The sequence below is a fragment of the Pleurotus ostreatus genome (genome assembly GCF_014466165.1).
Source record: "Pleurotus ostreatus strain PC9 chromosome Unknown scaffold_7, whole genome shotgun sequence".
Taxonomy (NCBI): Eukaryota; Fungi; Basidiomycota; class Agaricomycetes; order Agaricales; family Pleurotaceae; genus Pleurotus; species Pleurotus ostreatus.
Window position 1 is genome coordinate 2,219,613 of NW_023503162.1, and position 27,218 is coordinate 2,246,830.

The 27,218-nt window shown below is 50.7% G+C and overlaps 11 protein-coding genes across 11 annotated transcripts; 5 read left to right on the top strand and 6 right to left on the bottom strand.

Annotated features, from left to right (window-relative positions):
- Positions 1-390: 390 nt before the first annotated feature.
- Positions 391-1,793, bottom strand: TSC13 (3-oxo-5a-steroid 4- dehydrogenase; the record flags this gene model as incomplete). The annotated part of the gene is made up of 9 exons (XM_036779506.1): positions 391-521; positions 614-788; positions 842-957; positions 1,015-1,040; positions 1,093-1,143; positions 1,199-1,255; positions 1,305-1,390; positions 1,449-1,616; positions 1,668-1,793. 9 exons carry the CDS (start codon positions 1,791-1,793, stop codon positions 391-393), a joined length of 936 nt encoding a protein of 311 aa, XP_036628895.1.
- A 2,584-nt stretch (positions 1,794-4,377) lies between these two features.
- PC9H_010013 (uncharacterized protein) lies at positions 4,378-5,998 on the top strand (the record flags this gene model as incomplete). Its single annotated transcript, XM_036779507.1, has 2 exons — positions 4,378-4,624; positions 4,683-5,998. 2 exons carry the CDS (start codon positions 4,378-4,380, stop codon positions 5,996-5,998), a joined length of 1,563 nt encoding a protein of 520 aa, XP_036628896.1.
- A 749-nt stretch (positions 5,999-6,747) lies between these two features.
- Positions 6,748-8,331, bottom strand: PC9H_010014 (uncharacterized protein; the record flags this gene model as incomplete). The annotated part of the gene is made up of 1 exon (XM_036779508.1): positions 6,748-8,331. One exon carries the CDS (start codon positions 8,329-8,331, stop codon positions 6,748-6,750), a length of 1,584 nt encoding a protein of 527 aa, XP_036628897.1.
- Positions 8,332-8,438: 107 nt separating this feature from the next.
- Positions 8,439-8,669, bottom strand: PC9H_010015 (uncharacterized protein; the record flags this gene model as incomplete). The annotated part of the gene is made up of 1 exon (XM_036779509.1): positions 8,439-8,669. The coding sequence occupies one exon, from the start codon at positions 8,667-8,669 to the stop codon at positions 8,439-8,441; it is 231 nt and encodes a 76-aa protein (XP_036628898.1).
- A 467-nt stretch (positions 8,670-9,136) lies between these two features.
- On the top strand, positions 9,137-11,353 carry PC9H_010016 (uncharacterized protein; the record flags this gene model as incomplete). The annotated part of the gene is made up of 15 exons (XM_036779510.1): positions 9,137-9,255; positions 9,303-9,369; positions 9,423-9,469; positions 9,521-9,587; positions 9,644-9,924; positions 9,993-10,047; positions 10,101-10,131; positions 10,181-10,312; positions 10,368-10,377; positions 10,435-10,503; positions 10,565-10,748; positions 10,806-10,926; positions 10,989-11,060; positions 11,121-11,192; positions 11,241-11,353. 15 exons carry the CDS (start codon positions 9,137-9,139, stop codon positions 11,351-11,353), a joined length of 1,440 nt encoding a protein of 479 aa, XP_036628899.1.
- Positions 11,354-11,850: 497 nt separating this feature from the next.
- PC9H_010017 (uncharacterized protein) lies at positions 11,851-14,593 on the bottom strand (the record flags this gene model as incomplete). The annotated part of the gene is made up of 2 exons (XM_036779511.1): positions 11,851-13,311; positions 14,129-14,593. 2 exons carry the CDS (start codon positions 14,591-14,593, stop codon positions 11,851-11,853), a joined length of 1,926 nt encoding a protein of 641 aa, XP_036628900.1.
- A 609-nt stretch (positions 14,594-15,202) lies between these two features.
- PC9H_010018 (uncharacterized protein) lies at positions 15,203-16,540 on the bottom strand (the record flags this gene model as incomplete). Its single annotated transcript, XM_036779512.1, has 1 exon — positions 15,203-16,540. One exon carries the CDS (start codon positions 16,538-16,540, stop codon positions 15,203-15,205), a length of 1,338 nt encoding a protein of 445 aa, XP_036628901.1.
- Positions 16,541-16,851: 311 nt separating this feature from the next.
- PC9H_010019 (uncharacterized protein) lies at positions 16,852-19,593 on the bottom strand (the record flags this gene model as incomplete). The annotated part of the gene is made up of 15 exons (XM_036779513.1): positions 16,852-16,859; positions 16,918-16,947; positions 17,007-17,048; positions 17,101-17,188; positions 17,243-17,308; positions 17,373-17,748; positions 17,809-17,822; positions 17,890-17,897; positions 17,954-18,178; positions 18,239-18,541; positions 18,591-18,904; positions 18,961-19,123; positions 19,180-19,272; positions 19,343-19,479; positions 19,544-19,593. 15 exons carry the CDS (start codon positions 19,591-19,593, stop codon positions 16,852-16,854), a joined length of 1,917 nt encoding a protein of 638 aa, XP_036628902.1.
- Positions 19,594-20,801: 1,208 nt separating this feature from the next.
- On the top strand, positions 20,802-23,009 carry PC9H_010020 (uncharacterized protein; the record flags this gene model as incomplete). The annotated part of the gene is made up of 3 exons (XM_036779514.1): positions 20,802-21,122; positions 21,175-22,113; positions 22,164-23,009. The coding sequence occupies 3 exons, from the start codon at positions 20,802-20,804 to the stop codon at positions 23,007-23,009; spliced, it is 2,106 nt and encodes a 701-aa protein (XP_036628903.1).
- Positions 23,010-23,963: 954 nt separating this feature from the next.
- On the top strand, positions 23,964-25,079 carry ATG15_3 (putative lipase atg15; the record flags this gene model as incomplete). The annotated part of the gene is made up of 4 exons (XM_036779515.1): positions 23,964-24,338; positions 24,394-24,448; positions 24,499-24,730; positions 24,806-25,079. 4 exons carry the CDS (start codon positions 23,964-23,966, stop codon positions 25,077-25,079), a joined length of 936 nt encoding a protein of 311 aa, XP_036628904.1.
- Positions 25,080-25,477: 398 nt separating this feature from the next.
- Positions 25,478-27,208, top strand: PC9H_010022 (uncharacterized protein; the record flags this gene model as incomplete). Its single annotated transcript, XM_036779516.1, has 9 exons — positions 25,478-25,648; positions 25,699-25,867; positions 25,916-25,952; positions 26,001-26,197; positions 26,263-26,405; positions 26,460-26,500; positions 26,554-26,696; positions 26,752-26,955; positions 27,015-27,208. 9 exons carry the CDS (start codon positions 25,478-25,480, stop codon positions 27,206-27,208), a joined length of 1,299 nt encoding a protein of 432 aa, XP_036628905.1.
- Positions 27,209-27,218: the final 10 nt, after the last annotated feature.

The window sequence follows — 27,218 nt, forward strand, 5'->3', positions numbered from 1 at the left end:
CTGAACACGGAATAGGGGTCGGGGTGATGTGGTATGTAGATGTGGTTGGGTTGTGAATGATACTCAGCCGCCTTTTGACGGGCAGGTTTTATACCTCGATAGTCGCCTAGAACATAAGGGCAGAGCGTTCCGAACAAATGTCATGATCCGCCCTGCGATGGGGCTGACCGTTGGCTGACCACTTCGAGCCCCACCCACGAACAGGTTCAACAAGGTTCCACATGACCTTGGCAGAGACTAGTGTCGACGATGGTGGGCATGTCAGCCCGCGAGTCTAGTGGTCGGGGCCTAGAATCTGGCAGACGCGTCGGGTTTAGGGCGCTTAAAAGTCGGTCCACCAATAGGATCAAAGCACTGAATTATTATCATCAAGGGCTTTCCGCCGCACTATCAGAAGATGAACGGAATCATGGCTTTTCTACCTCTCGGATAATCCTTCCCAAACTCTTTCTTGTAATTACGGTGCTTTTTGGCAGCCCAAATCGCCATCTGACCTGTGGAAATGACGAAGAACAGCCAGGCTACGGAAGTCGCCAGCGGGAGGGCACGCATTGGGGTGAACATGAGCGTGAGCATGCGGCTGGAAACATCGGAGTTGACGGTTAATGCTTACCCGCGATGCTGTTCGTCATAACGCAAATGACCAACCATCCGACGGTTTCGAACAAATAATTCGGGCACGACACGAGACCAAACCCGTACCCGTAAGGGATCCCGCGTTTTCCTGTTCCTGCAGGTCGAAGACTGCGCAGGGTCAGATGCGTCGAGAGGTTCGACAGTTCGGCGAACTAGGCAGCGATGGTGAGCCAGGCAAGCAACATGACCCGCGATGAAGACCCACCAGCCACACAGCGGCGCAGGCGTTGAGAAACTGTGGGTTGTTTCTATACGTGTTTACGATGAAATTGGAGGCTGACGCGTATTTGGGGCGATAGATGTCATATGCCAAAAGCAAACCTTAGGAATGCACGACGCGTCAATTGCTAGTCACATTACGCCAGGAAAGATGCTTACCGCTGAAGATATGGTAGTGCGCAGAGCTACGATGGAGAACTGTGAGCAGCCGATCGTTACAAGAAGGGTGCGGCGTACTTCTTGAAGATGTTTTTTGCGGGCATTGTTGCGTGCGAGAACCGGTGCACGCTTGCATGATTGACAAGTTAGCAGCGTATGTTGTGATAGACCACGAACCACTCACAAGAGGGTCTCAAGCTCTCGCTTGAGGAAATGCAGTACGACAAAAGCAAATACATAACTGTGAAGATATGAGCCATGGGGAGGGGCGTCAACACGTCCGTACTCACCTTTGCACAGCGCTATGCTGGACCTCACTTCCGTAAAAGACCCTCGGAAGATAGTATATGAGAGGATGTATGAGAATCGGTCCCAGCTACATCGAAATGACGCGTCAATTGTCGCCCATGAAAATATATACCAGCCCTACTCACGTATTCTACAATGAAGACCGTCCTCCATTGTATCTGAGGGCCCAGATCCTTCACCGAGAGCCGGCACTGCTCAGTTCTCGCGTCAAATCCAACCTCGGTCAACTTCAAGCCGTCATCGAGTGCTTTTTTGTCCCCTTCCTGCGATAACTTCTGGCGTTCAACATACAGCTGAAAATCACTGTTAGTGACACAAACGGATAGATAAGGTTAGTTTCGCACTTTCTTCACTTTCGAGGCCAATGCAACTTTGACGTCGCGTATGGTGACTTCTGAAGCAGATTTCCCCGGGAATTCCAGTGCCACAGCTGACTTGGAGGCTGAGGAAATGGTAACGGTCAGAGTCATGGCGGTTGCGTGCAATCCAGCGCCGTAAGTTCTCAGTTCTGAGGATAAGCGGGAGCTACAAGCTTCAAATTCAAACTTGAATTAGAGAGTTTGCGAAGGCCGTCAACGGCTGACAAATCAGCCCATATCGGCTTTTTTTCGCGTGCTCCCAACAACATTCACAGCTTGGCCTGTGGTGCAAATTGTTTCTTTGTTCCTAAATACTTAGTTCAAAACCAGCCATGAAATAGTTCATGAGTGCGATCCTTCAAGGCGAAATGGTATTCGTCTAGTAAAACTGACACAGAGAGCGAGGGTGACAGAGAAAATAGGTTTGTGTAATTAGCAGCGGGAGCGCTGAAGTCCGACGCACACGAAAGGAGGATTTCACCTGGAATCTGAGGATATCACAAATATGCGTGAACGTTCATAAAATTCGGATAGAAGGGTGTGGACGTTGCAATGACTATGGTTACCTTCCTACAACGTCTACGATCACATCTGGAGGTTGAAAGCACCGTTGGCGGTCTGGCAATCTTATTGTGATCCAGGCGTTAATGTGGATATACAACTCTACAAGTTGTCCCACTGGCAATAGTGTCGCGGAGTTTCGCGATCATTGTTTCTTTCGATTCTGTGACTGTCGGACACGAAGCCTCACAATTGCAGTTGGTCGACAAGTCTTAACGTGGAAGCCATATACGTGTGCGTGGAATTCAGTGTGGCTCTCTTCACACTTATAAGTCGACTAACATACTTAGGCGCCAGACATTCACCTAGTTCAGGGATGATAACATGATAAGCCTGGCGAACGTTATCAGCCATCAACGAAGCCATCTGTAATCCATGTAATCGACGCAGCACAACCCATGATGCATGAGCGGACTCGGCGCGCTTTCACGGCTAATGATAGTGCACCACGAGTTGGACACCACGAGTTGGACATGCTGCACGGTTCCCGTGGATGCTGGCAGTACAATTGTGCCCCCAGAACATGCCACCTCTTATAAAGCTCGCGCTCGAGCTAGAGCATCCCCACGCCTATCCCTTTCTTTCCCTTCGGATTGAGGGTGACATCCATCTGTGCCGTATACCCTGGGCATACAAGGCCGGCAACCACCAATTCAACCTGGTCGTTTGTTGCAGACGGACCTTTCACGACACCTTACGCCCCCCAACGTCTTATACTTATATACCAGCGACGATTCACGACTAGAACGATCACACAATGAGCCTGCCGGAGTTTGGATTCATGTCTGATGGAGCGACGATGCTGGACAATATACCACGAATGCTTCGTCGAGAATGGAAACACAAGAAACCGGTGAGCTTTGTCTCGCTGGCGTTTGGTGTGTTGAGGTATAATAATGTCTCATCCGTATTGCCGCCAGCATTTACAAAGGTCGACATCTCTACCCATGCTCGTACCTTCCCCTCATTTTGCCTCAGCTCTCGTCGATCGCCCTCCCCGGCCCATGTTCACCTGTCTCAGATGCGGCTTTTCGAATCTTCTTCTTGACATGTGTCTTTGGTGCTGCTGGACCTCAGTTGAAGCTAAAGCCGAATGGGCTCAGTCGGAGCGGCTCTATTATTCAAACAAGTCGACGCATGAGAGCAGCGTGTCCTCTCGTAGGCGTAGCCGCAAGATCAGTGCCCCACCGAAGGTGTTCTGGCATCATCCGATCACGCCGAGTCCGTACAGGAGGCGATCTGAACCTACTACAAGTACTACCACCAGCCTACTCCCTTCCCTAAGGTCGGAACGAAGTGTATCATCCGCTGGATGTGATGATATCGAAACGGTGGCTGAGCTCCGGAGTGGCGGTGTCGCCTCTCCCCTACCCTCATTAGTACCCTCAACATCAGGACAGCCAATATGTGTTACCAAGACAACAACAACTTCCAAGCAGACTGCGAACCCTCCTTTGCGCGATGGTGGCATGTCAAACCCTAAATCGGTATGTCTCCGACATATTGCTCCTCTTCGCCTCCGTTACGTATGCCGTACATATCTGTATGATTTCGTTACGTTATCCCCATGGCCTCCCATCCTCCGGGAACATCGTTGAGGGCGATAGCTCGTGTTCTGCAGCCCTGCATCATACAATCTCGTGTCACATACATATGTAACTCTGCGTTAGTTTCTCTTCTTCCTTCTCGCCTTTCCCCCACCTTCGCCTGGCGTCGTCGTCGCGAACAGCGACGGTCGTTGGATTCCGTTTCCCTCTAGGATTTCCGAATTCGGCCCTAATCCCCTCGTAACGCTATACTCAACTGACGCTTGCCTTCAGACTACCTCGCTACTAACGGTGGCCGCCACTCGAATACCTCTCTACGAGCATCAAGCGTTCGAATAATCCTCCCACCAAGACCGTCTTCCGTAGGCCGGCCGTCGATTAGCCCGCAAGCCTGTAACGACCCATATACTCAGTCCGCGCTGCGTCTACATTATACCCCATCACGAATTCGCATAGAATCAATATCAACGACTGGATCTACATCCCCTTCTACACCTACATCTGCATCATCATTGATATCCCTTCCAACGATACCAGGCACACCCAACATCCCATCCACATTCCCTCATAATATCGCTCCCTCTAATATGCATTCTTACATTTCTCACGACTGCAGCCACGACGAGGATACCCATGACGACAACAGCAGGATCACTGTAGCAATGCCCGAGCTCCATTGCAATGACCCTGCGCATCACCGTAAAGACAGTATAAATCAGAATGAAGCCACCAGGCTCTCCGCGGACGGTAGTAGCTTTATGGACATGTCACCAGATGTCCCTGTGGATCAGGCCATCGAGGTGAATGAGATAGCGGACACGGCAGAGCGAGATGGTGGGTGACCATGTATTCTTATAAATATCATTCTCATGAACTAGTTCTCCATTTTCAGCCTCCTCCCCGCTTCCCGAAGTTCATGTTCTCCCCGATACACCTGACACCAATGCTTCCATCGCAGGTATGCCATTCCCAACGGTGTCAACATCCATCCATCGACACGAGGCTACGACGGCTTCCGAAATACTGCCTGACAAAACAATCAATGCCACCTTCCCTACGAACACCGGACGCCGCGGCAGGGACCGTGCATCTGCTCCTCCTCCTACGAACTATGGATTGCAGTTCTTGGACTTGTCAGATGATAGCAATGAAATTACTCCTAGTGGCAAGGCCCATTCGATCGGAGGTCTCCCAGTTCGCGCGAGGACGCTGGTAGATCGTAAGAGGGAATGTCTTCGCGTTCCCGAACCTGAACGAGCTGAGCCACGACGAGCAAGCCACGACGAAGAGACAAAGGCTGACGAGGGACAGCGGGATCGAGGAGAACGCCCCGCGCATGGTCGATCGAAGTCTCAACCTGCTTCGTCTATCCGAATAGGCAACCCCGGACGCCCGTACTACAGTGCTATTCGACCTAATATGAACGTAGGCGCGAGTTTCTCTCAGCCCTCTTCTCCTGTTCGCACGACATACGACTCTCGGCCCAGTTCTCGAGGTGTTTCACCCCGTCCTGGATCCTCTGCGGCGTATCTCTCGACTAGTTACCCTGCGTCTCGTGCATCTTCCCCCGCTCCTTCATCTTATCACAACCATGCCCATCCCAAGACGAAGTCGTTCCTCGACATCGACGTCCTAGATGACGAAGAATATTTATTCTCGTCTCTTACACCTCCTAGTGCCCTGCCACCTGTTTATGCCCAATCTTACGCTACATCAGAGCCATACATCCACCGGACCGGAATGGGTTTCAGTGGTATGGGGTTAGGCCTGGGAAGTGGGGTATTCGGAAATCCCGAGGTAGCTATTGGTCCAAGACCAACGTCGAGTGCAGGGTACCGAGAATCAAGAGAGTTATCCCGCAACGATGTCGAGGATCCCCTAGAAGCTTCACTTCGCCACGCCTCGATGGCAGCGCGATCCAGGAAAGACCGATTTGCGCTGAGCCGCGTATGGAGAGGAAAGAGAGAATCTGCACCTGGATCTCCTTCGAGCTTGCATATGAGCGACAGGGAACCGGGGCTTGAGAACAGTATGCAGGGCCATAAGAACGAGTTTGGAGAGAGATTCGCGGTAGATCTCAGCAAGATTAAAGAGATGGGAAAGGATGTTGGGAAAATAGGTGTGGACGGGGTTGCAGAGCAGATGAAGAAGGTCGGACGTGGGTTCAGGAGCTTGAGGAGTTTTGTGACTATCCGACGATCGAGGTAATGGGTTATTTACCCTGCATGCTCGGACGTGCTTCCGCCCTCAACCTTTATGGCATCCTAGCAGACATTATACTGCATTACAAATAATTATTGTATTAATTGTAAATTGCAGGGCAAGCCCCGGTGCTAGTGCACAATACCCCTGGGATACCCGTATACATAGCGTATACCAAGCGTATAGTTGGTGCTCAACAACTCCACCCTCTTGTGGTTGTTGAACTGATCACGTTGCTCCAAGGTTATGCTGTTGATCACGTTCCCCCATCCTGGGCAGCATACAGGAAAACGACGGCAGGAGCAACGAGGACCAGTACTTGCTTTGGTAAGTCTACCAGTGACGCTGCTAATACGTTAATATGCAATTCTCCGGCAAACAATAACGAACGGGAGAAGGACATACGCAGCGCTCGCAACCCTCGCAACCCTTGTCGGGACGCTTATTGCGCTCAATCTCCCTCGAGTCACGACTGTTTTGACGGTTGTTCTACCCTTCGTCACATTCTTGGTCGAGACTGCGCCGAGCGCCGAGCATTGGACCATCCCCCGATGGAGAGGCGAGCGGTTTTCGTTCGCTCTAGGGCTGTCCTGAAGCTTCCTCCTGTATCAGGGAAGGAAAATGTCGATGACTCGGAATGATATTATCGTCGCGGTCCAACCTGCAACTTTAGAAGTGTTTGTGTTCACTGGTGGCCCAACTGAAGTATATTTACGTGATTCCAACATAGTAAGTTACAAAATGACCTTGGTAAATCAATTCACCAGCCCGCCCGACGTCGACGCTTTGACTTGACATCCTGTTGATTTCGATAAAGACTTCGACTTTTCATGTAGATTCCCCTTCGCTACGCGGACGCCATGCTTCACATTTGAATCGGGCATCGAGCATTGTAAGATTGATTTCCGCCTTCTGGCCTTCCCATTAGAACAAACGGTTCCATCATCCTGCCGAACATTAATGTCCTTGGAGTCAAAGGAGACACCACGCGGAGTTCCCGTCGTATTGCGGACCACTCGATTTTCCGAAGGCTTGGATTGACCCTGGCTTGCGGTCGAGCTCGTGGGCAGAATACAGGTACCTGAGAGTAGGGGAGGAGTCCCAGAATTCTGGAGGATGGGCGAAGACGTTAATTGAGGAACAGTAGCCAGGGCGACGGAAGTCATCGACGAGGAAGCACTAAGGCAAGGTTTTGGAAGCACTCTTGAATATGCAGCGCCACGGTATCGATCTCTGTCTCGGATATCAGCTTTGTCTGCGGTGCTACCAATGGCTACAGTCGAGAGGGGTTTGCGCTTCGCTTTATCTTCTGCAGGGATTTTGTCTCGGGGAACATCAGGTGTAGGAGTTGCATCATTTTCTTTTCCAGGCCGATGATCAGCTATCCAGGTTGAATCGGGGTCGGGAGTCGGGATAGCCTGTAGGAACACCGATACAGGCGGGAGAGCTTCGAAATGAATTTTATCACCGTTAGCTTCTGCTGCCATCGAAGAGGGATCGACGGCAAGCGGCTCCTCCACTCGAACTACGATAGTGTTGCTGAGGATTTCCATAGCCATTGGAGAGTCGTCGCTGAGCTGGTCAATTCCAGTAGGTGGGTCGTCTAAGCGTTTGATAGCCTCGAGGGTAGCTGTCAAATTAGCTAATTCCGGCGAGCCAAAGTCTATCGTCATACTCATTCCCTCGGGATACGGTGTAAGGCTGATCCGGCCTTTACGTTGTTGTTCAGGCGAGAGTGGTATGTCAGATGTCCAATGGCAACTAGCAGTATTTGCTATCGGCAGTGGCACACATTCGGCTCCAGCAGAGTTATCACCAGACGGAGGGATGTCGGAAAATGCGCAAGTCGAAGAAGCAGAAAGAGCACTGATTGGATATGTCGGGAGGCAGGCGAAATCAACGATAACATCCCGTGAGACTGAATCAGAACATTTTTTGAGTTTATCCGTGGAAGGGCGTGGTTCAATAGCTTCCGTCGACTCGTTATCAGCCAGAGATGTTTCGCAGCTTGAAGTACCAGCGCAAGGCGTTCCTTCCTTAGATTCTTTAAGGCCAGCATCGACGTCTTCAGAGTCCCGGAAAACCCAATTGTCGAAATTAACCAAAGTAGCGTGCTTCAGGTCCAAGACAATTTCTTGCATTTGGGCCGAACGGTCAAGTAGAGTAGCCGGTCCGCAATCAGCTTGGGTTATACCGGGACGCGTATCCTTAGATGCACCGAACGACTGGGGGGTAGACAAATCAGACTTTGTGGCAGCGAAGGACGTATATAGACTTGTGATGGCCGATTTCGAGAGTGGATTCAGAGAGCCAGCATAGGGAGTAGAATGGTAGTCCATAGGAGACTGTGGAATAGGTATATCGCGAATAAAACGTTCTGTGCCATCTTCGTAATACGGCATCATTCCAGCCGCCACGAAGCCTTTAAACTGTGTCAGACTCAATACTATGACAACCATGCAGGCGAATACGCACTTGCAGCTTCTTCAATATGCATATGCATACGCGCAAGTTCTGGAGCACCATGGTTCGCGACTGGCTTGTTCGCCGTCAAAGGTAGAATCGGAGGTTTGGCATCATCTTCATGCTTGCTTGATTTTGAAAAGAGGGAACATATAAATCCCACGAATGCGAGCCATATCTTGGCGATGGTTTGAAATATTTCTGTGGCGGCCATGGCGGTAGTTGTCAAGTAGTTGTAATGGGCGGGTGTAGTTTGCAGTGGTAGTAGTCGTGTTCCGTGAAGAAGTCAAGGACAGTGGGCGTCTAATTGCCTTCACCCCTTTCATCGCCCCTGACCATAATTTCTGCTTCTATTTCCTGACAGAAACAATTATTTCTTTCCTGTGTTATAACTGATCTGATACCGACGGCGGCCGCCATCTCCACACTAACCGTGAGATTAGTCAAAGATTAGCAGTTATCTTCGGATCCACGTTGTGGTAGTACCCTCCTCAGCACCAAGACTGATACAAACCGCCGAAATGGGCGAATTTATCCCAGGAATCTCACCAATACAGGCTGCATGTCATACGAAATCTGCGTAAACGGCAAATCAGAAAACCCAAGCCCCTTGAAGCGGGGCGCATAAATGCGAGACCAGTCCACTAGGTGGTGCACTCACTTTCCACCTCACAATTCATCATGACTACTGCAACCACGACTGGTGCTACGGCACAAGGCGCCTTCAATGTCTTGCCCACCGCAAACGACCCGTACACTTATCAAGTGGGGTTCGGCAACAGGTTTGCTACAGAGGCGATGTGAGCTGTTGACGCGTCGTTATATATTCACTACTAACTAGTAGCAGTCCAGGAACTTTGCCTCAAGGCCAGGACATGCCCCAGAAGAATAAATATGACCTCTATCAAGAAGGGGTTCGCATCGGCCTATATTTCGAGGTGTTCTCTTGGCTTATTTCTGCACTCAGATGACTGGGTCACCCTTCATTGCTCCACGGCACGAAAATCTGAACGCGTGAGTGCGCCCAAGAGAGCGCATCATGGCACTAATCCTTTCTTGCTGCAGGTTTCTATACCGGATAAGGCCGTCTGTGGCCCACCAAGGGTTCACCGCCCTTCCTGACAACCCAGATGTAAGCAACAGGTGATCTCATTTTCGGCGCCCTACAGCTTACCGGGCCGCCCGTAGCTCGAGGCTTGCTTTCTCTCTCTGAACCCCAAAGTCCACGTTAGCCCAACCCAACTTGCGTGGTATCCTTTCAGTTTGCCCTCAGACAACGAGAGGGCGGACTTTATTGCGGGCTTGAGGACCTTAGCCGGCAATGGCGATCCCACTCTGAGAGAAGGCCTTGCCATCCACATCTATTTGGCAAATGAGTCGATGCAGAGCAAGGCGTTCTGTAACAATGATGGTGATATGTTGATTCTTCCGCAGCAAGGTCGGCTGGATATACAGACTGAATTTGGGAAGTAGGTCCTTTAATCTCCCCGGTTGCAAACACTATGACTATTTTTTACTAAACACACGACTTGAATAGGATGATGGTACGGCCCGGCGAGCTTGTCGTCATCCAACGTGGAATGAAGTTCAAGGTACTTATCTACCATATGATGAGCTCTTTCCCCGTTAATTAAGCATTTCCCAGGTTGTCCTTCCCGATGGGCCTTCTCGTGGATGTATGACGCACGATCATCTACACTCTGGACTCCGTTAACATGTTTATAGATATCCAGGAGATCTTTGGTTCCCATTATCAGCTTCCCGACCTTGGGCCTTTGGGCGGACACGGTCTAGCTAACCCACGCGATTTCGAGACACCAGTGGCAAGCTTTGACATCGATCAGTCTCCATGGGAAAGTGAGTGGAACGTGCCCAACAGAAACGACAAATGTGGTAACCTCCGTCTTTATAGTTGTTTACAAGTGCGTGCTCGCGCGAGTGTACTTGCCGACATCGATTGTGTTCTCATCTATTTCTAGGCTGTCCGGGAAGCTATTTGTGAGCAAGCAGGAACACACGCCCTTCGATGTAGTCGCCTGGCATGGGAAGTGAGTGCCCTATACCGGACGAATGTAATCTAATTTACCACTGACTTATTTCTGTGTGTAGTTACGTCCCTTATAAGTATGCGATGGAGAAGTTTATTCACGTCGGCAGTATTTCCAAGGACCACATCGACCCCTCGATCTTCTGTGTCCTAACAGCAAAATCGAAGGCACCTGGTATCCCCCTCGCGGACTTCTTGATCTTTAGCGGGAGATGGGATGTCGCTTCTGAAACCTTCCGGCCGCCGGTGAGTTTTCCAAGCTTGTCGATTAATTGCCATGTACTCAACATACTTATCTCACAGTATTATCACCGTAATTCGGCTACGGAATTCATGGGTCTGATTTATGGCGGATATGGAGGTCGTAGCGACTCTTTCTCTCCTGGAGGTGCCAGCTACGAGACAGGGTTCTGTCCACACGGTGGTCAGTACTTTATATCCATCTACTCCCACCAAATGCCTGACAAACCGCAATGCTGTAATCAGTATCTTATGATGAGTTCAAGATGGCCTCAGAAATGGAACTGAAACCCATGCGAATCCACGAGGGCACCCTCGGTGAGACACCCATTCCCTTACCCCTATCCCCTGTGTAACTCAGGAATCTTCCCGGCTTAGCGTTCATGATGGAGTCCAGCATGATGTTGACCTTGACTGACTGGGCAATCAAGAAGACTGGGAAACTGCACGGTTGGTTCATTTTATCCAGGCGTACAACTCGAGACTCAACATACGTAGAACACGAGCCCAAGATGTGGGATAATCTGAAGGGAAATTTCATCAATCATCTCGACGAAATAAACCAAGACTTGAAGGCCGCTGGGTTGCCTGAGCTCGGAAAGGGAAATTGAGGTTATAGCGGATATTGAACAACGATAATGTTGAACATTCTTTGTACATCAAAATCCAAAAACGAATTCAATGTATATTCACAATTCAACAACAATTCGCACCATCTCACTAGCATTTGATAACTCATGTATTTGCTTGATATTTACATGGAACGCGCTAGACGCTCGCTCCCTTTCTGTCATATCTAGAGTCTTGGCCAAGTATGTAAGTCGAAAATGACATATGTTCACTGTGCCTTGGGTTGTCTGCGATTCTGCGATAAACTTGATGAGCTCACATGGTCGAACATATTGTTATTGATCTCATTCTCTCTAGGTCCCAAAAGGTCGTCGCAAGGTTAGACTGCTTCCAATCGCGCAACATCAACGTCCATGAGAAGTACTCTACTTTCTCGGCGCCCCTGTAGCCCTGCAGCTCTTGAATTAGGTGCTCAACGCACTAACCACTGTTCGCCGTCAAAAGCAAACAAGGTAATAAAATGATGCATTACCGTAGTCTAAAGATTTACAGGATCAGAGTACATCCTCCCGTCAAATTCCACTGACTGGAAACCCTCACGACGCATAGCTACGGATCGAGCGAAACTACACTCCATCTCGTGCTCGGCCTCACCTATTCCCAACATGCGCAATTGCCTTAGATGGGGGAATTGTGAGAGCCAATCCAGCAATTTGCACTGGGAGATATCGAAAGGCTGTTCCAACGCTTCGATAACCAGCGCACTGATTATTGGTGTCTGGATTGGAATGTATGGGGGTGAAGTTATCCAGGACTTGGTGCACAGTAGAAGCCGCAGGGTTATCGGGCTCTGCTTGAGGAGTTGCGGCAGTGCGTTCAATTTCCGGGAGACGGTCGACCAATCCGATGGACCGCGAAGGGAGACACGCATCTCAGCATCTGTAGGATTAGAAACTGGGTTGGATTTCCCCGACGGGAAGAAAATGTAGAATACGTCGATGGGGGCGTGGAGACTGGTGAGGAGGGGAAGGAACGGGGTTTGGATATGATAAGTCTTCAATTGGTTTACGGTGGCTTCGGATACGTGCAACGACGTGATTTTGCGATGTCGGCCTAGGAATTGAAGGAGAAAATCGAAGGCGCTCGACGAATCGGCCCCTACGGAGAATTTGGAGAGGGAAGGCAAGGTGATATACTGTCCAATTATCTCCCACTCGTGCGGTGTTAAATCGAAGTCCAAACAAATGTCGGTCAATGAAGCGAGATCGACTCGACCGATCGCTCTTTCCAGAGGCGACACGTCTTCTGAGGGGTTCTCTGAGTTGACAGCGGTAAAAAGGCGGGTCCATAGAGAAGACTTGTCGTTCTCAAGTCCAAGGATCTCAGCCACCTCACGTTGGATAGGTGTCGGCCCTACCAGGGCGTGATGCAACTTCGATTGGAGAGTAGTAGTTGCTACTTCGTCGATTTCGACGAACCACAGGAAGTGCGTCCTATCGTGAACATTGAGTTGACGAGGGGACGACGCCAGCATGGCCTTCATGAGCACCCCGAATGCAGCCCGCCACCCCCGCATGGAGTGCAAGCGTGGCACACCATGAACCGCAAGACTGTCCGGAACCAGGGAGAAATCGAGCGTGATGGATTCGATATGGCGTAGCTTGGTGACAACGCTGTATAAGTTGCGGAACTCCCAATGAAGGACGGACTCTGGGAAGTGGAATTTGCAGTGCAGATGCTTTACGCCAGCGATCTGTGGTGACATCCTGATCAATCTGAACGCCTCCTCTGTTGCAGCGTCGTTGTTGAGAGACAGCGTATCCACGGTGGAGAAGTCATTGGGGGCGGTGGAAGTGATGTTGCATCGCTGCAAATAAAGAGGCAGGAGAAAGTCGTGCGTCTCTCTCGAGAGCATTGCTAGCTTGATTAGCTCCGTCCCATCGAGACATTGTATGATCCGCTGCAAGGCATCAGAACCAATGTTCAAGAAGCTGGGGAACTGCTCAGAAATAGTTCATACTATTATTAGAGAAACTCACTTGGGCGTGATGGTCATATTATGGGTGTTCGATGAACTGTCGAATAGGAAAGTACCCCCTTATTCTTGCAGCGGCGGTATGCGGTCCTAAGTGAAGAGCCTCAAGCTGACAACAGACCATCGCGGTTGTGGGTCGCCTGGGTCGCCTAGTTTCAGATGGATATTGGTTTTAACCTTGACATGGTTATGATTCGATGTGCTACGCTGTACTTGAAAGGAAAGCACGGGGAGAGTCACAGAGACAAACAAGGGCCCGCTTCATCCGAGGACTCCACTTCCACATCGACACCGCTCTCGACAAAATAAACCAAGACGTTGCCTGAGCTCGGAAAGGGTTACAGCGGATATTGAACAATAATGTTGAACATTCTTTATCCAGCAACGAATTCAACGTATATTCGCCAACAATTCGTATATATGTCCTACACCTATATATCTACATATCTATCTATAGGATATTGATACAACTATGTCTGCTGTGCTCCTACTAGGTGCTAGTGGAAGTACGACATAGTTTGACGTGCGTCTTGAGGCTCGTCGCCATCATATACATAATACCACACCCAGGGCAAGCGTATGTTGTGCCGTTATGGATCTCAGACTTCAAATGCACCGACATAGCAGACAGGCTGGAGGTCTGATGAATGCAATTCTCGTGAGGACACTGATGTAGCGGGCGTCGCTTTCGTTGTGATCCATTGTGAGAACGGGGTCGAGTTAATGGATTATATCTGGGAGAATTGTGTGGTGCTTTGAGGCTGCGTGGAGTGCGATTTACGAGACTGGACCTAGTCAGCGAATGGGGCACAGTGGTGGGGGCCTCGCCGAACGGATTGGTCGCGGTCGCCAGTCCAGCTGGTGAGGGCATAGTAGGACTTTTATCACTTCGCTTTGGGCATGGGTCCAAAAAGTGGAAGACCCAATGACCATCTTCGACCCATGTAGGTGCACGCTTGAGCAACGGTAAGACTCCTCGCAAGGCCCCGATGCTCGTAGTCGGCGCTACCATCACAGACGTGGGCGAGTCTGGGAGAGCATTATACAAAGCATCTCGGGTGGGCGCTGACGACACGGTAGAGCGAGCAGCAGAGGACGTGGGTGCATAGCCATGGAACTCTAGCTGAGCCGCGAGCAGTGGAAGATCCCCTTCAGAAACGTATGGTCCGACTAGCGGCTTGACGTCCCCAGGAAAGTCAGGCTTCAAGGTCCAGCGCTGTGGGCTCGCGAACGCGAGAGTCGGCATTGCCAAGTTTGATACGGGTTGTGGGCGGGGGAGGTATCAGGGAATCTGCGGATTACTTTCAGTGAGGAGCTGTTCAAGGGGAGCAGAACACAATTTATATACGAATGCCATCGATGGTGGTCAGAGCTGTGGGGGTAGGCCATTGACACTAATGTGGATTGAGGTGGTATGTAGGACTGCGAGTGGCGATGCAACAATGGGTCCTGCTATACAGTGCACCTCACGGCCAGACAGCCACAGTACAGAAAGGCGCAGGACAATGGGAAGTTAGTCCGTGCTTTGACTACGCATGAACCCAACCAACATGTGCGCGGTGGCAGGACAACCAAGTGTCAACGCCACGCGAGTTACACTACATATTGTGTAAATGAACGACGCCAAGAAACAGTAGTCGGATTCAAGATGCTAGTAGTAGATGATATCGATATACACGTTGTCTATGGGATATGTACAACCAAGAATGCTTTGAGTCCGTCGCATGAACGAAGGTCGGAAATTATTTCCATAAAAGTCCAAGATATGAGATGGGCATTCATAACAAACTTCAAGAAATCATGCGAAGGATAAGGATGGAGAAAGATGGATGCGAACTTCTGAACTGGAATAAAACTATGGACGCAGGACCTTTCGCTTTATTCTGGAGGCAAAGGACACTCGGGTGACGGTCGTTGCATTTGTGCTCGCTGTATCATCGACTTCCCCTACTGTTTCTAGAACACTAGGCTGCGGTGAGCGTAGGCTTGACAACGAGGGTTTGTGAGAGAAGGATGAAGTGAGGTGGTCGCCAACGAAGTTTATGCGAGATGAGATGGCCTCGTGGATAGAGAAGAGTGAACTACGGCGCGACAGTTTTTTGCGCAGGCGTGAAGGTGTGTTAGGCGTGGACGAGTTTGGTGAGGATAGAGGCGTTTGTGCTGTGCCTAGCTGGGGCGACACAAGGGGTGTAGAAGGTCCTTCCGATGATGAAGGTGCACTAGGGATTCGTGACGGTGGGGGAAGGGGTGATGAAAGAGGAAGGTCGCGAGGTGTGACACAGGTATCGAATTCTTCGATCAAGTTACGAGCGTAATCGGGCATGTCTACGTGCAGGTCTTCAGGTATGACTTGATCGGATTCCGTATATACTTGTACACTGTCCCTAAAGATTGTGACCGTTCCTCCAGTAGCACTGTCGTGAGAGAACCACGGCGTCCTTGGCGAGAAATCAGTGTTGACAGTTTGAGGGGATGATTCATGGCTCGTTGACGAAGAGGAGAGCGAGGGAGATCGTAAGGATGGGCTTGATTTGCTAGGCAAGATAGGGCTGAGAAATCGCTTGCTACCGGACGGTTGTATGGGGACGGCAGGCTTCTCGGTCCGCGTCCTGGAGAGCTCGTCCGCCGAATGCGGCCTATTCGTGGAGAGCGACAGTGGGCGTAGGCGTGGTGCCACCGGACTCTGTATCGACATGCGCTTCCGTGAGTACGTGCTGCGAGGCGAGGCTGAGGTCTGCAGGAAGCGGGCAAGGTTGGCCAGCCGTCGCTCTTCAACGGTGGGGGTCGTGGAAGTGGCACTCGTCGCAAGCGACTGTAACTGCTTCTGCAATACCACGACTTCCTCCTGAATGATCGCTTGTCGTTTCTCTTCCTTCCACCGCTCCTGCTGCAAAGCTGCGTACACGCTTGGGTCCACCTGGCGGTCGGACAGCCTACTCCGTAGCGTGTCGATGCGTTCTTGGGCGTCCCGAGCGCGGGAGGTGAGCATTTCGGTCGCTTGTTTCAACGCACGAATCTGCAACTCCCGTGCAGCGGGCTGCACCGATTCAGAGTGCTTGAAGGCGTTCTTGAGAGACTGCTCTGCGAGCGTGTAGCGTTTCTGGCGAACATATCTGGAGGTGCGGCAACGGTTACTCTCGCCGCCTGCGCGAAAACGAACGGCTAGTACGCACTGTGGGGAAGCTAACAGCATGGTGCATGGTCCTGTGGGCTGTTGTTCATAGCACTTTAAGTAGAGACGTCGAATAGTGACAGTTGAAGCGTTCCGTCGTCGAGTGCCTAACGTGCTTGACGTCGATCCCGAGTCCGACGTTGGAGTCCCTGAGATGCTCGAATTCGAACAACCGTGTCACAGGGTCCACCGCCCGTGATAAGCTCTGCTTCATAGGGGTCCCCTAGAGTACGTACCATGTCCCAAGGCAAGAGGACATATCTATCGCTTTAATATATTCTACCGCTCGTTACTATTGCAACTGATATAAAATACATTTCGGTCTCCCTCTTTCAGTTCACTCCTAGCAACCGCTTCGTCAACATCATCACCGTCTTGGAGTAATTATTTCTGCGGACCTGCGAGTTTCTTGATTTCACGGCGGATAGCTATGTGAGAGGTACAAAGGTCAATAAATCATTGATTGGACCAGATACGCGGTGCTCACACTCAGGATCAAGGCCTTGATGAGGAATTTGCTCCCAAAGACCTGGAAAGTTATATGAGTAACAAGGCGTGAGTAAGAGATCAGATATACATACCTCCACAGCCCTCCTTCGTGGTACCCATATACTTGTATTTTGGAGTCAATTGGCGTTCCAGCAGCCAAGTACCGTATTTAGAACCGAGCTAAGAAATAACCCCGTCAGCGTAGGAACAACTAAGAGCCACAACGCTACTTACACCAGTATTTTGGTTGAACGATTCGACGATAAGGACGAAAGGTGAACTCCCAACCTTCTTGATGATCTTCACGATGGCACTCAATGAGAACTGGAGCGGCACGTAGCATGGGTGGAAAAGTTCGACGCACCTCCTCATCCACGATGTTCAAGGTGGGCTTGTTGATCAACCCAACGTCCAAGCCCTCCTTCCTGCACCGCAGAACCGCGTCCCAACTCCTATACAACATCTCTCCGAACGACACCACGTATCCAGCGGTGCCTTCTGCGATGACCTCGTCCTTACCCGGAACGAACTGGTAATTCCCTTCGAAGAAACGCGTGCCGTCTTCCTTGAGGATCCAAGGGACTTTGGAACGGGTGGAGAACACGAAGCGGATTCCGCGCTCAAAGAAGACGCGCTGGATAACCGCGATCATTTGGCTGGCGTCAGCGGGGAAATATAGCCACGATTGGACATCGGAGAGACCATTGTCGGCGAAGAAGGAGTTGATCCCGAAGTGGCAGCTAAAGGCGACGTCGGTGAGTATTCGACCAGCTTTAGTTTACAAGATTATCATCACATACGTGTTGTCCGCCATCTAAACGCACATTAGAAAAGAAGTGTGTTCAGACATAAAAGGAGTATGGATAATTAAATCTACAAACCTCATCAACTGCAAGCGACAGTGAGTATCATCACGAATTGAACACACCGAGAACATTGACTTACCACCGGAATGTGAGAAATGCGAGAGGACATTGCAGTTGTTCAGCCGTGCCATGGTAACCTCGGAAATGACCATCTCCAGGAAAGCAGAGAATGTCGAGAACACGCCGAATTTGTCTGCGTCGAAGCCGAAGCCGGCGGCGGCGGAGAAGTTTCCGCGTTCCATGATCCCAGAAGGAACGAAAACCTCTGGGTGTTTCTGGTGAATCACCTTCAACCCGGTGGAACCTGGGGTAAAGCAACGATCAATCTATGTCAGTAACGACTATTCCAGCGATGTCACCGCACCTTCAAGATCGGTGTCAATGACCATGACCTTCTTCGCGGCCTCCTCTTTCCCCAGCTTATCGAGCACCAAGTTGACGGCTTCACCGAATACCACACGGTTCGCGCCTACTTCCTTTGTAGAGCCGGTGTAAATGATGGGTGATGGGGTGGCTTTGATGTTGTTGAGGATACCTCCAGCCATGGAGTCTGGGTAGCCACGGCTGGCGAGGTAGCTGATAGCAGACTTGACTGGGATGACGTCGTGGCCATGGGAGCTGCCCTGGATGTCGGCGATTCCTGGAGCCATGAGACGCTTGGAGATAACTAACATCTATATGAGTACAGATTCTGGGAGGGGGAAGGGAACGCGTACCAGCTGCTGGGCCGTCATGGCTGAGTATTTCAGCGATACCTCCCCAGAGTGAGTCGATGTCTTCGCCTTCGACGGTGATGACTTTCAGGCCGTGTCCAGCGAGTGTCTTTGAGACGTCGTAGCCTTTGAGGTACTCCGACGGATGGCCCGCGATAGTCACGTCGTTATCGTCGATGAGCAGCTTGACATTGAGCTTCTGTGCGACTGCGAGGCGAGCAGCCTCAGCGTCGTTACCCTCTTGCTGCGAGCCGTCCGATCCCAAGCAGAATACGGTCTTGTCCTTGTGTGCAAGGGCAACACCGTTGACCATGGGCCTAAAATACGCATATCGGTATACGTACACATCATGATGCAGCGAGATGGTACGTACCACATATGTCCAAGACGCCCAGAGGAGAACTTGACGCCCGGAGTTAAGCCGAGTTCCGGGTGGCCGGGGAGTTTAGAGTTAGCTTCGCGATAGTGGAGGAGGTGTTCCGCTGGAAGCGATCCATCTAGCGCGGCAAGGATGTACTGCGTCGCGACACGATGTCCTGTTCACGCAAAGGTAAGCGGCGGCCTAATCATAAGGTAGGAGGTTCGCCCGTACCAGCTTCATCGAAAACGGTGGGGTAGAATTTATCTGAGAAGTTGAACAAGGCCAACAGGATACAGACTTCGGGAACGGTATCAAAAGCGCCGCCTATTATCAACCGCAAGCAATGTCAGTTATCCCCTCGCGCGCAACCCACAACTAGGACTCGCTAACGTACCCGTGTGTCCGCTAACGCCCCTGGCAGCCCCTGTAGCAGTGAACAACACAATCGCATCCCTCAATAGCGTGATGTTTGCCTGCAAATCTGCCTTCTGCTCTGCCGTCAAAGTCGGTACGGACGGATCGAGCGTCAACCTGTAACAGTCCCATCGCCGCCGTTCAGCGCACAGTCCCCACGGCTGGAGATAAAGGGACTCACGACTTGAACTTCTTGAGATCAATGGGGAAGTCGCTTTGTGCTCCAGCCATCCTGGCGTATGAGTCTGGTTCTGGAGGTCTGGGTGAGGGTTTGGGAGAAGGATTGGAGAATTTGCGATAGTGCGGGGAGTTGCTAAGTTGATTGCTTACAATATACAGGGGAGTTTTATCTGATCGCGGTCCGAGTTTACACCGCAATAACCATTACTGTAGACGCCTCACACTCACACATATCCCGTTCGATACCGCTCTCAAGCTATCTCTATGTCATTGCCAGAGCCGAGACTCGACACTGCGAAGAGAAGCGCGTCAAGAGGAACCGGTATACGGTCTCTGAACGGCTATGAATAGGTGGTAAATCGCGAAGTCTATCCGGTGAACGTTCGTGTGTCTGATCTTACAATGAAGAAATAATTTGACACGGTTGCTGCCATGAAATTTGGGACCGTGCATGGTTTCCGACAGAGGCCCCAAAACTCACCGGCTGCCACTGCATCGCAACCAGAATCCATGGGGATGCAACATCAAATCACATCGGATTGCAGGAGGATAAATATACGTCCATTGGCAATGGTAATCTAAGTCCTAGCTATGTGAACGTGTACGGAATCGCGAGCAAGGACGCCTGGGATCTGCAGAAGGCGGGTTAGTTCTGGTTCAAAGGCAAAGCAGTATTATCAAGGAGAAAATTAAATCAGGGAACCGAGATACGACATTTACATGGAGTCCAAAAGGACAACATGGTTCAGACGGCACTTCCTAATTGCTTCGGTTGGAATCATCACGTTGAAAGTTACCTGTACTTGGAAGAAATAGACAAGCAAAGCGGGAAGAGACTCACTGAGATCGTTGGCGTTGATGGAAGAGCGACAGAGGCCGACTCGAAAAAATTGTTGACCGATATATAAGATTTAGACTCCGACTAAATAAATGCTAAGTCAGCAATGGCGGTAAGTGATATCTGTTTATCCTGCTACGACCTTATCATTTACGGAAAACGCCTCCACGCCTCAGATCCCGCGAAAATACAAAAGCTGACAATAATCCCGTCTGCAAACCCAAGGTTGGCAGTTTGCAATTCGTAGCGAATCTCAAAATCCCAAGTCAGTCTTTGAGACTTATCACCATCCCTACTCCCTATCCTCCTCAATCGATTCACAACCTGATTCATCTTCACCCGTGGCCCGAAATTCGATGAGTGAATTGATTATTGAATATCCTCATTTTGTTGCAGGTCAATGGAAGGTGCAGTGTCCACGATGCCGCAGGCATTCGCGGCTCCCACCCACACCAATGGACTCAACGGAGGGGGGCAGCCGAGCATGGTAACCGACTCACCGCAACAACACACCTCGACGCTTGATCCTGCCACGGGCGAGACCGTCACTCCGCCCAAACGCAAGCCAGGCCGACCGAAAGGCAGCGGAAAGAAACATTTCTTGACCACAGACGAGCCCAAAGTGAAGAGACCGGTGGGTCGTCCGAGGAAGGACGGGCTGCCAGCAGGCTCGCTTGGGGTCATACGAAGGTCGAGAAGGTCGTCGGGGGACGGAACTGTCGAGCCGATAAGTGCACCTCAGGTACGTCACATTATCACGGCAGCCTCGAAGGCGACCTCAACCACAATGCCAGGGTTTCACTCAATGGCGCAATGTCAGCACCGACGCTGTCGACGACCAACAACAGTCGACTTCAAAGCGGGCGGCAACCTTTGCGGTCGAGCACACTCTTGAGGCCGACGACTGGGCAGAGTTATCGCGAACCAAGCCGAACGCATTTCTCCAAAACCTCCTTTCTTCTTTATCCGCACCAAACCCAATTTCAACGGTCGGTCCCAGCGTCGAAGAAGCCTTCAAGTCCAACCTTGTCTCTCTTTCATCTCCTCAAGCAAAAGGCTCTCAATCCATCCCGTCTCTTTACTCAATCCTCAAAACATTTTGGCTGCCATCGTCGCCTGCTTATTTCTCTTTGACTGCGTCAGCATCCACGGCACGCACTCCACCTGAGCATCGATTCCTATATTGGGACCCACAGCCCCTTGTGTTCAATGGCATATCGTGTCCAATCTGTTCATACCCACTGCTAAACAAAGGTCGGATCCGCTCCGGCCCGATAAAAGTCTATGACCTCGACAAGCCCTTTTTCATTATTGGCTGCGAATACGTCTGCAAGAGCGTACCGTGTGTCGCAGCTACCAACAGTGACGGTCGTAAATTCGCATCGACAGATCCTTCCATCCTTCGATCCCTTCCCGCGAAGCTGAAGGATGAATTTCCGGCGCGTCTATTACAGGGAGAGAACGACTCCGGGAGCGGGCCACTCATATGGAGCTGGAAGGACATGGGTGTTTCGACAGCGTTGTGGAATATGGTGAAGGGCGCTATGAAACTAGGGTTGCCGAAGGACACTATCATTAGGCTTATCCGATCTATTCAGGCCGGCATAGCTGATGAGACACCGCAGCGGGAAGAGGAAGAAGAGGATGCTGAAGCGGAGCATGTTGAAGAGGAGGTAGTGAATTCTACTGACATTATGATGGTAGAGCAACCACCTGAGGTCGATAAATCTGCTGTATGTCTCCCCTTTTCCTATCTGCATTCAAATGCTGATTATATCTGTAGTTGGACGAGACGTATGCAGATGCGTGGCGGGCCAACGCAGCAATCGTTGCTGCTACTCCCGTCAAAACCAATGCGACTCTCGAACCGGAGCGAACTATGAACTCGACTCCTACTCCGGCCCCCACGATCACCACTCCAGCCCCTACACTCACTCCAGCCCCCACGCTCACTCCCGTAAACACACTCACTACACCCTCTACTACCGTATCTCCCCCCGCTACCTCCCTCACACCAATAACGACCAAATCCCCTCCGCCTGTCAACGCACCAAACACCATGCCGCCTACTCAGATTCAGCCCTATGGATTTATTCCCAACACTGGGTTCTCTTCTTTTCCCCTTGCTTACGCCCAATACGAATACTTCACGGCAGCAGCAGCCAACAACATATTGTCTCATCCACACGCTCACTCACACTCTCCCAATGGCGCGTCTACGCAATCGACGAGCACCCTCCATACGCAGTCTCAACAATCCCAGGCTCAAGCGTCGCCGTCGCAGCCACCCCAGGCACAACCCCAGACATCGACTACTAACCTTATGACGATCGGAGCGAATCCACTGAAACGACCTTATACCGCGTTCATCCAGAATCATCAACAACCTGACGGGGTCAACGGCAATGGTTCTGCTAGCGTTGGTCCCAGTGGCGGCACAACCACGCCGGGATTGGAGCCAGTATCGAAGCGAGCTCCGCGCCATTGCTGTAAATGTGGTTCACAGGACTGCAAAGGCAAGGGTGGGAGGAGTTTCTGCCTGAATCCGTGCCAGGATTGCGGGAAGCTGGACTGCAAAGGGCGAAACAGCAGACGGCCAGATAAACGGTGCGCGGAGGCATGGAGTTGATTCGTTGTTACGAGGGTGGGCTTTGCAGATTTCTTGTACACCAGGAAGCGAGATGTTTTCTTTGAATTATTATCACAGCTGTGATTATATTATTGTTGTATTTTATACCATTGTCTCCATCCGATTTTACGACCGAGGCAGAAAAGTTGGTGGGAACTCGGCTTATATTCAGAGGAGGTAATTACATAAAAATAAATAAAGGAGATAAGAGAGTTAGAAATGCGTGCAGTGTACCTTCGTGTATTCGTCCCCGATGGGGCGACAACGAGGGAACGAGGAGCGGATAAGGCGTTGGACCTGGAATACTTCAACCTCTCTCTGTTTTGGCACTTATTGTCTTACATATTGTCTTCAATAATACATCACTGATTAAACGAGTGTGGGAATGCGTGAAAGGATTGATAAGTCGAATTATTAGATAATTATGCGGCGCGCCATATGGCCAGTGGCCACCTTGAAGCGGCCTGTTCCTCTTTTCCTCCTCATTTCATGATAACTTCATAGACTTCGGTGAGTATCACACTTGGACCTCGATTTCCTGTAGGATAGGCTCATTCTAAATGCCCAGACGTTCACGTTATGTTATTCGATTTACCAAGCGCATTAATTCACCTCCTCCTATCCACCCTGCCTTTCAATTCCAATACCAAGGAACAGCCAGAAGTTGTCCCGGAGTCCAAAGGACTCGTATTTCGACTTCGTCACGCACATGCGACACACAATGACTCTCGAATCGTGTTCACCGACGCGCCAGCGACGCCTTCATTTGCCTCCGACTCCGGACTCTACTATCCGGGGTTGCGCACCAAGCCGTTAACGATATACAAGCCCTCTTCGATGCAGGACTTTCAGGACGCTCGTAAGCGGCGTAACGCAGTTGGGCTTTCCTGGACATCAGCGTTGACTCCGTCACCCGACACATCCGACCGGGAGACTCTTCTCCTCCTCGCCAAGATGTCCTCCAACGCGTATACCAACCCCAACGCTACTGACTGGTATCCTCTTCCCGGATACCCCGACAACAATACCCATCCTTTTGGCTGGGAACCCGACGCAGATGGATTCCGTGGACACATCTTTGTTTCCGAAGACAATTCGACCGTGGTGGTTTCGGTGAAGGGCACGAGTGCTGGGTGGATGGTTGGAGGTGGGGGACCGACGGTTGCGAAGGACAAACTGAACGATAACTTGTTGTTTTCGTGCTGCTGCGCAAAAGTCGGGCCGACGTGGTCTCCAGTGTGCGGATGTCATCAGGGAGGGTACAAGTGCGGCCAGAATTGTCTAGAGCGCTCGCTCGCAGACGACAGCTTGTTTTACTCGGTTGGAATTGTGAGTTATCCTTCTCAATCTCCCCTCTATTCCTCATTACTGAGCACAGGATTAGAACCTCTACAATAACGTCACCTACATGTATCCTGACGCCAACATCTGGATGATCGGTTCGTTTGCTTCCTCTGCGCACTACGTATGAAACTTACGAATCTCTTAGGCCATTCTCTTGGAGGGTCTCTAGCTTCCCTCATCGGCAATACATTCGGTGCACCAGTGGTCACATTCGAAGCCCCACCTGAGAAGCTTGCCGCTACTAGGCTCCATCTCCCCACCCCACCCTCAGTACAACACATCACCCACGTATTTCATACCGCTGACCCTATCGCTATGGGCACATGCAACGGCGTGAGGTCTCTTTGCGCTATTGGCGGGTACGCCATGGAGTCTAAGTAAGTGACATCTCAGCCCCCGTCTTCAAGATGTATTTTCTTACTGAGTATGACGTTGTTATTGAACCCATTTAGATGCCATATGGGAAATATAGTCAAATATGATACCATTACTGACCTTGGATGGAGCGCCGACTCACGCACGCATGGGATCCTTGTGATCATCGAGAGATTGCTGGGTACCGACTGGTGGAGAGAGAAGCATAGCAACGCCAGCGATGGAGGGGCGGGCAAGGAGCCAACGAAGTATAGAGAGGTCCCTGAGCCAACAGTGGACGAAGATTGCATAGACTGCTTCGATTGGGAATTTGTGGAAGAGGATTCTGCCTTCTCGCGTGGTTGTCATTAAGTATACAGGTGGGGACCATTAATTATTAATGAAATTATTGCAAGGCTCCTTTCGATTCCACACACCGTATACCTTCGCCAGGAGGGTGGTTCATGTTCAGTTTTAGCCAAGGTACGATCCTCAGGATAAACTTCGGATAAACGACTTACTTTTCAATGTCCGCGAAACTGGGCTTTACCCTGGCAGTAAGTTGTATGTCTTTGCCCCCGGCATGGGTTTAGGGAAAGGATACGAGAAAGGGATTAAATGTCCACAGGTGAGCCATCTCGAGTAATGTGTTTCGGTCAGTAGACTTGTTTGCGACCGAGGATTATCCGAGCCCCAGATCATTCAAGTAGTATTTAATGAGGCTAAATGAACAGCACACGACGCCTTGGTTTCTGTACAAGACCGTGTCAATGTCCACCATTATCAAAGATGTCCCTGCGTCCGATCCTCGCTTTATCGCCATCAAGAAAGACATCGCTGCTTCGCACTCTGCGTTCGAGGAGCAGATCACCAAGGCATGGGCTGAAATCATCGCAGAATTAGACGAAGTCACGAAAGCGATAGCCTCCCAGGGATCCTCGGTCAGGGTAAATCCAGCGTTCAACTCTTTGTCGCTAATTCCCCCACACAGTATATACCCGAGATCAGGTTCTCGGACCTAGCTGACCTTGACCCGGAACGTGTCGAAGAAGTGCGGGCGAAAGGATGCGTAGTCCTCCGCGATCTCGTTGACGATGGCGAGGCCAACAAGTGGAAGGACGATTTGAAATATTTCGTCAAAATCAACCCAGGCGTTGAAGGTATGCACGGTGTTCAAAGTTTTCTACGTATCTCATCCATGGACAAAGTTCATCCTCCTAACAATCCCATCTTCTACGAGTTATAGTAAGTGAGGAAATCATTTGATTCCATATGTTGTTGATTCTAGCCCAGTTGGACTAAGCCGCAATTGGCGGCCAGGTCGCATCCCAACATGCTTGCGGCCAGCACCTGGTTCAACAGCCTTTTCCACTCCAAGTCGGGCCAGAATATCGGCGGTGTTGACATGTCGGCACCGCTAACCTACGCCGACCGCGTACGTATTCGTCCGCCAGGTCGTTGGCCTAGTGCCCTTCCGCCCCATGTTGATGGTAAGTTGATATCTCCAATTTCCATGGTGTAGCTTGATATATGATTTCATTACCGCTCCGCGCAGGAGCTACGCTCGAACGTTGGGAGGAGCCAAATATGAGAGTATGTTTCAAGGACATCCTGTCCGGTGATTGGCGCTCCCATGATCCTTACGATCTTGACGGTCGTTTGGAGGCCATGACATCACTTTATAACCGACCCAACCAAGTATGTGTCCACTTGACGTTCACTCTAATTGAAATCGCATTGAATCCGATGTAGTGTAGCGTGTTTAGAACATTTCAAGGCTGGCTCTCTATGAGGTAGCGTACCATCATGTCCTCCATTTCTGCGTACTTAGATCTGTTTTCACCAGTGACACTGGGCCGAGGGAAGGCACTATCAAGATGTTCCCCAATGTCAAAGTAGCCAATGCTTACACCATGCTTCGTCCCTTCTTCCGGCCACTCATACCGGTTGATTCCCCGGACATTTGGGACACAAAGAACTGGATTTATGGTATGATGGTTATCTTCATGCCTCTTCATTGCATCCTCATCGCCGTCGTATACAGATGTCGAGTCTCCTGAGTTTCCTGGAATCATCGACCTCGACGGCGGATATTACCAGAGGCCAACTACTAAGGCTCACCCTCACTTAAGGCTTGAGCAGACCTTAACATCTGCCCCAGCTGTCAAGCCTGGAGATGCCGTGTTTTGGCATTGTGATGTCATCCATGCTGTGGAAGTGGAACACGAAGGAACACAAGATTCTGCAGGTAACGTAAATTCATTAAACGGGCACGTTTGTTTCATTGTGTGTTGACTCGACTGCTAGTTATGTATATTCCCGCTGTTCCCACTACACCTAGGAACGAAGCCTACGTGAAGGCGCAATACGAGCGCTTCCTCGAGGGAATACGTCCGTCAGACTTTCCGCAGGGGCCTTCTGAACGACGGTTTATCGGTATCGGCACTCCTGAGGATATAGTTGGTTCAAGTGGACGCAGGGCAATGGCAATCCCAGTGTAGCCGACTTGAT